The sequence below is a fragment of the Scyliorhinus torazame genome, chromosome 6, assembly GCF_047496885.1.
Source record: "Scyliorhinus torazame isolate Kashiwa2021f chromosome 6, sScyTor2.1, whole genome shotgun sequence".
Classification (NCBI taxonomy): domain Eukaryota; kingdom Metazoa; phylum Chordata; class Chondrichthyes; order Carcharhiniformes; family Scyliorhinidae; genus Scyliorhinus; species Scyliorhinus torazame.
The window spans coordinates 224,684,970-224,700,156 of record NC_092712.1 but is presented as its reverse complement, the minus strand read 5'-3'; the positions used below and the strand labels follow the sequence as shown (position 1 = coordinate 224,700,156).

Below are 15,187 nucleotides of genomic sequence, written 5' to 3'. Positions count from 1 at the left end.
GTGGACATAAAATGATTGTCAATGAATTTGGATCGTCTTGGAGACTGGTTCTGTATCAGTGTTAAGACTTTTGCTATTTACTATTTTCATTGATGATCTCGATGAAGGTGTTGCAGAAATGATTCACAAGTTTGCAGACATGTACGAAAGTTAGGACTAGAGGATGCTCAACTACGACTTGCAGATCCAGATATTATAGAATCATAGAATTTACAATGCAGAAGGAGGCCATTTGGCCTTTGGAAAGAGCACCCTACCTGAACCCAAGCCTCCACCCTGTCCCCGTAACCCCACCTAACCTTTTGGACACTAAGGGGCAATTTAGCATGGCCAATCCACCTAACCTGCACATCCTTGGACTGTGGAAGGAAACCGGAGCACCAGGAGGAATTCCACGCAGACACGGGGATAAAGTGCAAACTCCACACAGACACCCGAGGCCGGAATTGAACCCGGGACCCTGGAGCTGTGAGGCAGCAGTGCTAACCACTGTGCCACCTTTAAAAAAAAAATCTTATTCTCATTAATTAATGCGGCACCGTCTCTGGTCCTGGACTCATGTTTGGATGAGGTGGGTCAGTTGGCTCGGGTGATGATGAGGACTTCAATGCACCATAAATGCTAGGGTACTGTGCCAGTGTTGATAGCAAATTCTGTTTAACTTCGAATAGTGCAGTGATTTCCTAGGGGGAATGTCAAATACTAAACATACTTACACCCTATAGGGAAAAAGAAATAAAACCAGTAATGAAAGAAAGAGACTTGGGTGTATTAATGCATTAAACTCTAAAGGCTCATAATTAATCCATGGACGTTAACTAAAGCAAACAGATTCTTGGGTGTATTCACAACACAGTTTTCTATAAAAGTCTGCATTCCATTTTGTCCCTGTGTTATGGGCCAGGGTTTAGAGAGTCACAAAGTGTATCATAGAGTTCACCTGACCCACAACTTTGAATAGATTGTGGTTATGGGGAAACACACGGGCCTATTCTGCAGGTGTAATGCAAACAGAAATCTACAGTACTTTTAAATTAAAACATTGTTTATTTCTGAAACCAGTTAACACTTTATAAACCCACAGTAAACATCTTAACAATTATCAACACCAATAAATCCCCAAAGAATACAGTACTCTACAGATAACTCTTAATAAATTTCCAAACAACATCCGGAAGACAAAAGACCTCTTTTAACACAGAGATCAGGTTTAAATTCGCTACTGAGAGCAGTTATCACTTTGAAATCATCCAAATGAACACTCTTTAGCTTGTAGAGAGATCCATGCACATCTGCTGGCTTTCACTGCAGCTCGTCTCTCTGAAAACAAAACTAAACACACCCTGTAGCAAACAACCTAAAGTGAAAGTAAAGCAGAGCCAGAGCTCAGCTCCGCCCACACTCTGACATCACTGCAGCCACTTGAGCAGACAAACATTTCGTAAATTGACATTCCCATGACACCTATATGAGATCTTAGGCTTCTGTTCAAAAACAATGCCTGGCTATGGTCCCCTCACATAGTAGTGGATATTGGTACTTCTGCAGGGTGCAGAATAGGGCAACAGATAAGATTAATTCCCAGTTTCAAACCTTAGTTTCTCATAGGCTCAATGAGCTTCTAAACTCTCAAAGTATAAGAGTGACTTGATTGAATTTTAGAAAATAGTGAAAGGGTTATACTATATTAAGGATGAAATAACTGAGCATTTGGAAAGCGGAGACGATCGGTCCAAGTCAGCATCGATTTACTAAAGGGAAATCATGCCCGACAAATCTTTTCGATTTTTTTGAGGATGTAACTAGTAGAGTGGACAAGGGTGAACCAGTGGATATTGTGTATCTGGACTTTCAGAAGGCTCTTGACAATGTCCCACACAAGAGAGCAAAATCAAAGCTCATGGTATTGAGGGTAATGTATTGACGTGGATAGAGAACTGGTCGGCAGACAGGAAGCAGAGAGCGGAAATAAACAAGTGGTATGCCTTGACTAGTGGGGTACAGATGACACTAAGCTGGGTGGCAGTGTGTGCTGTGAGGAGGATGCAAAGAGGCTGCAGGATGACTTGAACAGGTTGGCTGAGTGGGCAAGTACTTGGCAAATGCAGTATAATGTGGGTAAAATGTGAGGTTATCCACTTTAGTGGCAAAAACAAGGTGGCAGATAATTATCTGAATGGTGGTAGTTTAGGAAAAGGGGAAGTGCAACAAGACCTGGGTGTTATGGTGGAACACTCACTGAAGGTTGGCGTGAAGGTACAGCAGGCGGTGAGGAAAGCTAATGGCATGCTGGTCTTCATAGCAAGAGGATTGGAGTAAAGAAGTAGGGATTTTTTGCTGCAGTTATACAGGGCCTTGGTGAGGCTACACCTTGAGTAGTGTGTGCAGTTTTGGTCTCCTAGTTTGAGGAAAGACATTCTTGCTATTGAGACTAATTCCCAGGATGGCAGGACTGACATATGATGAAATACTGGATCGACTGGGCTTGTACTCACCGGAATTTAGAAGAATGAGAGGGGATCTCATAAAAACATACAAAGTCCTGATGGGAATGGACAAGCTAGATGTGGGAAGAATGTTCCCGATGTTGGGGGCATCCAGAACTAGGGGTCACAGCCTAAGAATAAGGGGTAAGCCATTCAGGACTGAGATGAGGAAGAACGTCTCTCAGAGAGTTGTGAACGTGTGGAATTCTCCACCACAGAAAGCTGTTGAGACCAGTTCATTGGTTATATTCAAGAGGGAGCTGGACGTGGCCCTTGCGGCTAAAGGGATCAAGGGGGATGGAGAGAAAGTGGGAGTGGGATACTGAATTTGCATGATCATATTGAATGGTGGTGCAGGCTCGAAGGGCCGAATGGCCTACTCCTGCACCTATTTTCTATGTTTCTATATTTTTTTGTAGACTTAATTATTTCAACTGGATAAGTCAGGACAAAAACAACATAGCTAAATTAAGTATAAGGGGATTCTTTTCTTAGAGAATGGTGGGCCTGTGGCATGGGTTGCCAGATCATCTGATGATTGCTGATTTGCTGCATTCCAACTAGAGCTGATCCCAGCTTCAACAAAGATCACGTTGTACAACAGGTACAAATCCTGTAATGCAAATCAAGGCCAGTGTGATCTCCTGGACTAGTTATAATCACTTAGGCGCAATTTTCCATGTTTCTGTCTCCTAATTGGCGGAGTGTTTATCTGTGTTTTGTCCCTCCAAACAACCCCAGAACTCCACACCCATACCCCCAACTAACCCCCCAAACCTCACTCGTTACCGTCCTGAACCTCCAATTACCCCCCTGACTATCCTCCCGGCCACACGACTACCCCTCCCGAATACTCAACTTTTGAATACTGAAAATCATTTTTTAAAAAGCTTTGGAGGTATGCTCATGTGTTCTTAAATTAAAATATTTAATCCTACATAATAACTCTCAAACCACGTCATGTTATTTTCTGGATGTTTTCTCTTACATTTGTCATGGTGTGCTGGAGAAGCTTACGGGCATGGATCTCCTGTCCTTGACCCATAGAGACACAACGTGTCTCTATCTTGACTCTTTTTCCCAAAGCTATGATGGAATCTGTGGGATCAGAACCCATCGACAGAAAACAGATGAGGGGAGTATGTCTATCTGATTCCTCCCACGTCATTTCCAAGTCCAAGATGAGTCCTTCTGCATATTTTCCTCCCATTGCATCCATAATGTACTTACGAGCCTAAATAACAAATGGCAAAATTAAAGAATAGTTTGGTAAACAGTCCTACTGCAAATCAACTTCCATCTAACATTATGTAAGATTATAACATAATATTTATTATATCAATGAACCTCAGTGAAATACGCCGCCGGTAGTGAAGTTCCCGATGCTGCGGAGAATCCAGTGCTGAGCAAAAACCAGGATTAGCGCCGGTCCCCCTCTGGCCGCGGCATTGAAGTTTGCGCCCTGCTGGACGGGACACTATGGACGGGATTCTCCGAGCCTGCACGCTGAAATCGTGCTCGGCGTGGGGGCAGAGATCGGGTCCGACGCCACTGCCAATCAGGCGCGCGGCGCCGGTTGAGGGCGACTGAGAAAGGCCCCCGCGGCGATCCTCCAAGTGCAGCAGGCCGAATTCCCGCCGGCATGGTTCTCTCATCGTTCCACCCAGCAGACACTTGGCGCGGTGACAGGGATCATTCACCGGGGCGGGGGGGGCTCCAGGACGGCCAGGCTATTGATCGGGGGCCACCGATCCACGCGTGTGCACGAACTGGAGGGGGCCTTTCTTCTTGGTGCCGGTCCGCGGTGTGGGTCAGTCATGGCTGCCGCCGTGCGCACATGCGAACCCCCGACCGGATGTGCAGGTCCCCGTATCGGCAGCCGGAGCTGCGAGGAGCACTCTACGGCCCTGCTAGCCCCCTGCAAATCGCAGAATCACCCTGGACTTACTCCAGGTAAGTCCAGAGTGATTTGCACGCGCTTTCCTGTGGGCGAGGGGATATAGCCCCGTTATTGGAGAATCCCGCCCTATATTCTTCAAGGCCACGTGATTCTCCGGTCACGTGGGTGAGAATTGGTGCAGGTATTTACCAGCGTGGTCCTGACACAGTCGACCTTGTGGTGGGCCAAGGGGGTAACTTTCTAAGGGGGTTGCCCCCAAAGTCCAAGTTAATGAAATGTCCCACCATTCATGGCAACACACTTGGATGTCTCAAAACCTGCCTCTATAAAAATGTAAATTAGCACAAGTGCTTCGGGTTAGGGTTGCATTTTACGTGTTTGTGTTTTGCACAGCCTTTGACTGACTCCTGTCTAACTGTCATTGGATAGGTTCACATCAAGGCCTTGACTTTCCTTTTACTGTATATAGAAGGATAAAACGTTGAAAATAAAATGGTAAAGAATCATGAATACTGCGTTGGGAATTTTCCCATCCAACTGAGCTGCTCTTTTACAAACACCTTTATCTCTAAAATCTCCGAAAAACACATCAAGACACCATGTAATACAATTTTCATTAGTGTAAGAAGTTTGCAAAGAAAGCCTTATTACCAGCTGCATGTCAAAATCATGTTTGTATTGAAAATGTATACAATTTAAAAGTTTCTCATTAAAGATTTCAATTGTCTTCAGTTTTTGAAGTCTGAAATTCTCAATGTGTAAACTCACAGATGAAGGAAATATTGTGAGCAGCATCTTACCAGCAATGTTAGTCTGACACATGGGTCTGTCCCCTTGAGCAGTCTCATGATCTGGGGAGGAACTGATAACAGATAACTTGCAGGTCTTAGCCAATGTTACGAATGCCAACTTATACAGGAAGATTGTGGGAAACAGTAAGAGTACTGCTGTCGCCACATCTGAAAAAGATGGACATTCTTGTCTCACAAGCAACCAAAATGTGTCCAGAGGCATCTTTGCAAATTTCAATTTCAGTGCATGATCCATTCTGAGCTCTTCAAATTCGTTTCATGACAATTTCTTTGATGAATCAAAAGAAAGTGGACTAAATGGATCACGATCGCAGTCAAAGTCTTCCATACTCGTGAAAGGGAAGTCGCATTCAAACTTCTCGTTCAGTGTTTTAAGATGTTTGGAGATGAGGTTGGGGACGGTTTTGCCAGCAGGATTTGCTGATGCCAGCTTGAACATCTCAATCGACCCACTTGCCACATTTTCCTGCCAAAGGGCCAGTTTTGGTCTAAAACCTTGAAATTCATCTGTGGCAGTCAGAATGTTCTCGTTTTTCCCCTGCATTTTACTATTCATTTGGCTGAATATATCTGAAAGATATGCAAGCTTAGCGCACCAAGAATCATAATATATTAAATCTTTCTGTGGCAATTCATGCAGAGCTGAAAACTCTTTCAGCTCATTAGGGAGCTCAAAAACAAGAAAGAGGACCTTTGCCTGAGACAGCCATTATGTTCGCATGAGTAAACCCTGCTCCTCGGCTCCCATCTCTTCACAAAAAAATAGTAAACAAACGCCATTTCAAAGGACGTGACTTCATATAATTCACGATTTTAATTGTTTGGTCGAAGACTGCAGTTAACTCTTTTGGCAACAAGGGCTTCAGGGCATTGGGTACAGTGACTGAACGGGATGTCAGGATTCTGTTCTTTCACCTTACTCACAAATCCTTTGACTTTTTCCATCATAGAAGTTGCTCCATCAGTGCAGATGACATGGCACTTGGTCCAGTTAAGACTGCTTCCCTCCAAATATGAGGTTTGACATGAAATATTTCTGTTCTGGTTGCGTGACAAGGCAGTTCTTTGAATAGAATCCCCATCGAAATATCTGACTTTGGCTAAGAGCAGACCGTGTCTGCTAATATCTGTGGAGTCATCAATCTGCACAGCAAATTTTTCACTCATTTCTTATTTCTGCTGAAGCACCTGTTCAATGTTAACTGACATTTCATCAATTCAGCGTTTGATTGTATTATCAGAAAGTGGAACTTTGTCGATTTCTTTAGCAGCATCAGCTCCCAACATTACTCACAATACTACGACAAACTGGTAGAATTAAGGTGTGCGATCTTCCAGCCACGCTGCAATAGAAAAGCATCTTACCATGGCGCAGCGTGGCTGGTGAAAGCCAGGAGACCACGCTCCCAGATTCTACCTGGCTTGCAACACCTTGCGAGGTTCAACGCAATCTCGCGAGACGTTGCAAGAGGAATCCCACCCACAATGGGCTGGATCAGTTTTTGGCAAATTTGCATATTCGAGCGAGGCAGTAAGTCCCACTTTAATGTCAGATTCCCAAGGTACCCGAGGCTTTAGGATTCAATCCTTTCGCCTCGGAGACCTCGATGATTGCTGTTTGGTACTGGTCCCCACAAACTATGGCCAGACGGAACGAAATTCGTGTGGGTCTCGAAGGGGATTGACGGCCCCCAGCTGCGTGCCCTTTGGGCAGGGTGGTGCCCTGGCACTGCTGGTGCCACCTGGATACCCTGGCAGTGTCAGCCTGGCACCACCACCTGGGTGCCAGCCTGACATTGCCAAGGTGCGCAGGGGCGCTTCCAGTTTGGCATTGCCAAGCTGGCATTTTTTGCACGCGAGTAATTGCGCCGGGGTGGCCCACTGTTGGGGGTGCGTGGAGGAGCCAGGGGGCCATCCCATGTTGTGTTCGGGCTGGGGAGAGGTTGGGGATCTTTTCTCGTGTGCCTCGGAGAACAGGACGGCATTTAAAAATGGCGTCTCGATCTCTCGCTACAACGGCCGGAACTCCCTATTGTTAAAAACGGGGCTATGTGCAGCCGCGCATTCCCCGTTTAGGCCCCTTATTCAAAGCGAGTCGCATTGAACAGCCATGTGTTTCTCGGCACTGCAAGAGGTTAAATGTGCTCGCTCGGGAACTTTGTTCCCCTTTGGGAAGATCGCGCCCAGGATTTCGACAATGATGTGTGGCTTCTTTGATTTTGTTACGAGCTCGGCCACCAGATAACTCACGTCTTGCACATACACTCCATCTTATGCTAATTTTGCTTTATGTTTTATTCTCAGGTGCTTGAGAGTGAATGGTGTTTTGTTTTGGAATGGTATTTCAACTTATTTGGTACAACTGCAGCATTTGAGAGGTTCTCCCTGCAAGTTAGACATTCAGGGACAGGGCAAGAGGCATCATCAGTCCACAAAACTCCAAAGGCAAAGGAGCTGTCGCTGTACAGTCTGTGCACAAACCTCGCTTTTTTCTCCTGAGGCTTTCATCTAAATCAGAGTGGGATTCTTAATTTCTCTTCAAGGATTCATCCATGGCAAATTGGTCAAATACACCACACTACACATTAAGTGCAATGAAGCATCAACTTACATGCACAGTTTCAGCTCTTTGGCTATGCCAAGCTGAAAAGTACACCTCCAAAGGTGTATTCTTGCCCCACTGTCATGCAACATGGAGTTACCAACCTCCAGTTGCCTTCTTGGATCTTCAGGGCTTCTTTTGAGGTCTCATCAACTACTAATGCTTCTCCCGATCATTTAAGGTCTGCTCCTCGCAGCCCTTTCTCTAATTGAAACCTATTTCTTCTTTTCTTAACTTCATTGGTTCCTATTTCTTACCGCTAATGGAAAAAACAGTTTGAACCAGTATTCTTATTTCCCCGTTTTACTGGTGTTCCATTTTGGAGCATACAAGACCAGTTCAGATCGGTATTCTTATTTCCTCGTTTTACATTTTGTTCCTTACTTTGATTTTTTTTTACATCGCCCTGTCTTCACTCCTGTTTTTTTAAGCTTTCCCTGTCTCCCTCACTTCTCCTAGGGAATTTGCACCCATTGTGTGTCTTCACTTGAGGGCGAGATGCATGTGCTCTTGTCTTCAGCCCCATGGTTGGCATCTCCAAGTCCCAAGGAACCTTTAGGGCCTCTCGTGCAAGCACTGGCCAAAAAAAGACTACACATGAACGGTTCGGACGCATCTGAGCCAAGTAAAATTTCCGAACCATACATGTGCAGTCCTTTCCCGGCCAGAGCATGTGCGGGAGAACTGAGGTTCGTTGGGACATGGGGATGCCGACCATGGAGCTGAAGACAAAGGTTAGATGTTGTTTATTTTCATTTGTTTTTAATAATTTTGAATTCTATTTTGCGGCACACCAGTTAGGAGTCACTGGTCTAGAGGCCTATTGTTTCAGTGTTTGGAGTAAACCTTGAAGAACGACAGGCGCGAGTTCCACAAATGGGGGCTGCCCAGGCATGTCCATTCAAGGAAAAGTCCCCACTCAGGATGACTCAATTTGGAACTTTCTGGAAGCTTGAGATATCCTGTGATGAAGTTTCAGGTCACCTGACTCTTCTGTAGCCATCTTAGCCACCGTGCGAGTCTCCATTTTAAAATATAAAAGACAATTCCAGAAGCTTCCACAGGAACATAATCCATGTTGAAGTTATGAATAGGACATGCTTTCACTGGGTATGACAACAGTGTTAGGTGTATATTACTCGGCCACAGATGACGCAGCAAAAATTAATCGAGTGTCATGGAACTGTTGAATTTTATTAATATCACAAGTTTGATTTGTCATTAAATTAACCCAAAACACCAGGGTCTTTTCCTTTAATACCTTTAAAATGTATTTTATTTTATAAAAGTCTCCATTATGCTGCAAACCTAGCAGATATGTAACTCACTCAGTTTTGTAGTTGTTCTTTTTGTTACTGATTCTTGACGACACTTACGAGTTATTTGGGGGGGAATTTAGTAAGGAAAGGGAAAAACCTGATTGCAACACACATATTAAAGCCATATTTGTTACCCCATTTTGCTTTTCACAGATGAAACCACACAATAACTTTCCATTATATTGCTAATTATGAAATATACTGTTCAATGAAATTCAAATATATGTCGGCGTACATAAACAAAATGAATCTGCGTGTTTAAGCAATGTGGAATCTAACATGCAACTTAATCGGAAGTCATATCCTTGATAAATCATGATCAAGATTTGATCAGTCTCTAAATTTAACAGATGTATAATTCATTAAAACCTGTAGTTATTTACATTCTATTAATACCTGTGCAATGGTTCTATCAGGACACCAAGATCTGATTAAGAGAAGACGTCTGAAACAGTCCAAAGATTGGTCATAAGCGTTCGGTAGAAGTTCTTCCTCAGGTGCTTCTTTATCAAACCAATTTTTCCATAGCTTCTCATTTCTCCCAATCTATTCAAATAACATTGTTGTAAGGTTAGGTGAACTGAAAGGGTTTTCATTGCGTTGTAAAAGAAAATTCAAGAAGAAAAGACCATCCAGCCCACCAGCACACATCCAAGTCGCTCTTTACATTGTTTCACCACTGAACTTAACGGTGCTCTGAATAATCTGTGTTTATTTAGATTCCAAATGTTTACCACTCTAATGATTTGACCGAGTATTCTGACTTTACTTTCATTCCTATTCATTTACTTGCCACTTCTTCGACATACTATAAAATCTAGATGTATACAATTACAGTTTACCTCGTATATACTTTATTTTAAAAAAAACATTTTTATTTGCCATATTTTCATCATTTTCACCATACAAAGAAAATAAAAACAGAACCCCAACAATATACAAAAACAAAAACACCCCCTCCCCCCTTAGCATTCAAAGGCAATCAATTCCCGAAAGTGTATAATAAACAAAGCCCAAGAACAGTAGTACCCCTCCTTCACCTCCCTCAAATCAAACTTCACCTCCTCCAGGGGTCAAAAGCTCCAGCAGATCCCCCTGCCACGCCTAGGCACAGGGCGGAGAAGCCACCTCCATTCCATCAAGACCCATCTATGAGCGATCAGCGAGGCAAAGGCTAAAATGTCTGCCCCCGCACCTGCCTGTAACTCAGGCTGGTCCGGCACCCCATAATTGGCTCCTAGGGGACCAGGCTCCACATCCATATGCAACACCCCCGAGATAGTGCTAATACCTCCTGCCAATACCTTTCCAGCTTCAGGCAGGACCAAAATATATGAACATGATTCGTGGGGCCCTTCCCACATTGCTCACAGACATCTTCCAACCCTCATTTTTGATTTTTTTTTTGAGGTGCGCACTATACACAACCTTCAATTGTATCAGCCCCAATCTCACGCAAGAGGTTGAGGTGTTCACCCTTCGCAGCTCCTCACACCACAGTCCCTCGTCCATCACCCCCCGCAGCTCTTCCGCCCACTTCACCTTAACCCCCTCCATGGACACCTTATCCGCCTCCAAGACCTCCTGTAAATCATGATTAAAAAACCTTCTCCAACAGCGAGAAGGCTGGTGTTATCGGGAATGTCGGGAAAACCTACTTTGCAAAATCTCGAACCTGTAGGTACCCTTCCTCCTGTGTCAACCCGTACTTCTCTCCAAACTCCTCCAAGCTCGCGAATCGTCCCCCAAGAAACGGATCCTTCATTTCCTCAGTCCCTCTCTCATCCCATCTCCGAAACCTCTCATCCATCCTCCCTGCTCGAACCCATGATTCCCCCTGATCGACATCCCCCTGACCCGGCCCCCAGCTTAAAATGTTGCATCTTAAAACTGCATCCAGATCTTCAAAGTGGCCACCACCACCAGACTCACTGAGTACTTAACTGGTGGCATCGGGAGGGGCACAATTGGCAGCGCCCACAGCCCCGAACGCCTACATGCACCCGCCTCCATCTTTAACCCAGCCACCCACCTTCTCCACATCCGCCGCCCAGTAATAGTACAGTACGTTTGGGAGGCCTAGTCCCCCTGCCAGTCGCCCTCTCTGCAAGACCACCCTCCTAATCCTGGCCAATCACCCCGCCCCCCCCCCCCCCCCATTAACAAGGTGATCAATTTTTCCACCTCTTTGAAGAAGGATTTTGGTAGAAACACCGGCAGGCACTGAAATAGGAACAAACATCACGGTAACACATTCACTTTAACTGCCTGCACCCAACCCACCAGTAACAGCGGGAGGTTGTCCCACCTTACCAAATCAGCCTTCACCCTCCCACCAAACCAGTAAAATTATACCTTTGGAGCCCACCCCAATTCCCCCCCCCCCCCCCCCCCCCACCACCACCCCCCCCCCCCCCACCACCCCCCCCCCCCCCCCCCCCCAACCCCCCGCCCCCCCCCCCCCCGCCCAAGTACCTAAAGTGGGTTGCCACCAGACAAAATGGTACTCCCGGTTGGGAGACCATAAAGTACTCGCTCTTATCTAGGTTCAATTTATAACCCGAGAACAACACAAATCTTTGGAGCAGCTCCATTATACTCCCCACCGACGTACTCGGCTCCGAAATGTACAGTAACAGATCATCAGCGTATAAAGATATCCTATGCTCCACACACCCGCACTATCCCTTTCCACAACCCTGAGCTCCTTAGCGCAATGGCCAAAGGCTGTAAAGCCAGTGCAAACAGAAAGGCAGCAAGGGGGACATAAGGCACCCTGCCTCGTACCCCAATGCAGAGCAAAGTATCCCAAATTCAGGTGCAGCCATCGGCTCCATATACAACAGCCACAACCACGCCGTGGAACTCGGCCCGATATACTTTTTGTATTTATGCAATTTGAGGAAGTTCACCGTCAACCACCTTCTTTCAGAACTGGAAACATGTCTCTCTGATCTTCCCTTATGAATGAACTCCTTTATATTTGGGATTGGTCATATTGTCTTTTTCTGCACCATTTCAATGCATATGGAATGAGTTGACGAAATTGAACACAGTATTCCAACAATTATTTCAAGGCAAATGTAGTTACTTTAGTAGGTTAGAAATTATAGGGAGCTAAGGTTATTATTTTCTTTATTGCCCTTTCCTTCACATGAATTACTTCCCTTTTCTTCCTATGAATTACTTCTAAGTACTCTTGTACCATTAAGATTTTGTTCCCTTCCTCCACTATGAAAACAGAGAACTTACTCAACAAGTCTGCTATTTTATTATCATCCAGCCTTCATCTGTCTTCAACGGACCTACAATCTCATTACAATTATCTTTCCCTTAATATATTTAGAAAAATGTTTGCTGTTAACTTTGTGTTTCTCCTCTATTTTTCTTCAAATTAATTTTTTACTTATGACATTAATTGCTCACATCTTAGACTGGATTTTCATTTTTCCTTGGAAATATAAAATGGGGAAGGTGGCCAAACCATGGCTTACAAGGAAAATTAGAGATAGAATTAGATCCACGGAAGAGGCTTACAAATTGGCCAGAAAGAAACAGCAGACCTGTGGATTGGGAGCAATTTAGAATTCAGCAAAAGGAGACAAAGGAATTGATTAAGAAGGGGAAAGTAGAGTACGAGAGTAAGCTTGCAGGGAACATAAAAACTGACTGGAAAGCTTTTGATAGGTATGTGAACAGAAAAAGATTGGTGAAGACAAATGTATGTCCATTACAAGATTGTGTAGACTCTGGAACAATTCCTATGGATTGGAGGGTAGCTAATATAACCTCATTATTTAAAAAGGGAGGTAGAGAGAAAACAGGGTATTATAGACCAGTCAACCTGACATCAGTAGTGGGGAAAATGCTAGAGTCCATTAAATTAATAGCAGAGCACTTTGAAATCAGTGGCAGATTTGGAAGAGTCAGCATGGATTTACGAAGTGGAATGTGTGGGTAAATGCATGGCAGCTGCAGTATAATGTGGATAAATGTGAGGTTATACACTGGTATCAAAAACAGTAAGGCAGATTATTATCTAAATGGCTATAGATTGAGAGAGGGGAATTTGCAATGAGACCTGGGTGTCGCTAAAGGCGAGCATGCAGGTGCAGCCAGCCCTGAGGAAAGCAATTGGAATGCTGGCTTTCATAGGAAGAAGATTCGAGTACAGGTGCAGGGATGTCTTGCTGCAGTTATACAGGGCCTTGGTGCGGCCACACCTGGAATATCTTGTGCAGTTTTCAACTCTTTATCGGAGGTAGGATGTACTTGCTATGGAGGGAGTGCAGCAAAGATTTACCAGAATGATTTCTGGGAAGGTGGGATTGACATATGAGGAGAGATTCAGTCAGTTAGAATTATATTTGCTGAAGATTAGAAGAAGGTAGGGGGGAATCTCATAGAAACTTGTAAAATTCTAACAGGACTAGACAGGGTAGATGCAGGGAGAATGCTCCCAATGGCAGAGGAATCCGGGACCAAGGGTCACAATCTGGGGATACGGGTAGACCATTTCGGACAGAGATGAGGAGAAATTCCTTCACCCCGAGAGTGGTGAGTCTGTGGAATTCTCAACCTCAGAAAGCAGATGTGGCCAAAACATTGTGTGTTTTCAAGAATTAATTAGATATGGCACTTGGGGCTATAGGGGTCAAAGGATATGAGGGGAAAGTGGGACAGGTTGTTCAGTTATCTGATCAGCCATGATCATAATGAATGGCGGAGCAGGCTCAAAGAGCCAAATTATTTACTCATGATCCTATATTCTATGTTTCAATTTATGTGAGGCTTTTCATTGAAATCAATATGATCTCTTATATTATCTTTCCTACTCATATTTTTATATGGCAAAGTAAGCACTATGTGAAGCAGTCTCTTAAAACAAGTATTGACTTTTATTGACTGATGAATGGTCATCAACCAGAAATGTTAAATGTATGGGCTGAATACTCAGGGTCCCCTCAAGGTGGGAATGGAGGAGGGGACTCAGAAATACCAGCCCCAGGTATTGTGTCAGCTGCCGGGCACCATTCTGAGTGCCGGATACTTAGGATTTTCCATTTAGTCCCAGTTTCCCAATGCAGTTGGGAGTAAATCAACTGCCTCGAGGTGGCCACCCAGTGGCAGGTCTGTGCTCCTGACTAGCCTCCAGGCTCTCATTGTGTGCCAGGATGAGTCATGTCCTTGCTGACTCCACATTGGTGGCTGGCTGGGTTTTCTTTATTTTCCCATTAATATTTTTTAAAGTGGATGAGAAACCACCTTCTTGTTGAGAAGCCTTATACTTACGATTTACTGCACCCTCCAAAGTTGGAAAGCCTCCGCCTGGCCCCCAGAGCTTTGGGAACCAATTCGCCATCCTTAAACCTGTCTCCATTCCACCTAAGGGCTTACCCAATCAAAAATCTCAACTTTAATCCAGGGAGTTGGGTTTTGACCCAGAAACAAATCCTACTCCTGTTTCCTGCCACCATGGTGAAAACTCTTTTTTACCCCCCTATTTTCCCCTCCAGTGATGTTGCCAAACCTCCAAACCTGATGAGTATTTCTGCTTTTATTTCGATTGACATCATACTCCATGAACCCGCCAAAGCTAAAATCTCAAGTTGAAGAGCTAGCACTCCCAACCACCATCATCACTTGATTCATCCGCTGTAAGGATTTTCGTAGGTGCATGCTCTCCAGGGATTTTAGTCATTCGGATTGAGGAGGCAACACTTGGTGAAGCAAAGAGCATATGAGCACGGTCAATGGAGAGGTGGTGTTGGAGAGCAACCATAATATGGGCCTTGCTTATTTATACTTCAAATCAACAATATCAGACATAAACCCAGCTGGTTTATCAGTTTTTAACATACTTGCTCCAAGATATCTGCAAATTGCCTCAGTTTACGTAGTTCCACCAGGTTTAGCCAGGTCATATCCAAGATCCATTTTGCAGGTTTTGGAGGACAAGCCTTAAGGTCCAATGAAGCACCACCTGCAGTATGTGTAAAGGAAGCAAAGTTTAATACAAAATATATTTATGTTCATTCATATACTTCACTTTCTATTCAGTGAGTGCA

The 15,187-nt window shown here is 44.4% G+C and overlaps 1 protein-coding gene across 1 annotated transcript in view; it reads right to left on the bottom strand.

Annotated features, from left to right (window-relative positions):
• dnah5 (dynein, axonemal, heavy chain 5) overlaps positions 1–15,187 on the bottom strand; it is a 521,599-nt gene that overhangs the window by 53,320 nt on the left and 453,092 nt on the right. Inside the window, exons 69-71 of the mRNA XM_072509474.1 lie at positions 14,981–15,102; positions 9,516–9,665; positions 3,475–3,720 (exon numbers count right to left, since the gene is read on the bottom strand). Of these exons, the coding sequence (XP_072365575.1) occupies positions 3,475–3,720; positions 9,516–9,665; positions 14,981–15,102 (518 nt within the window). The remainder of the gene's footprint in view (positions 1–3,474; positions 3,721–9,515; positions 9,666–14,980; positions 15,103–15,187) is intronic.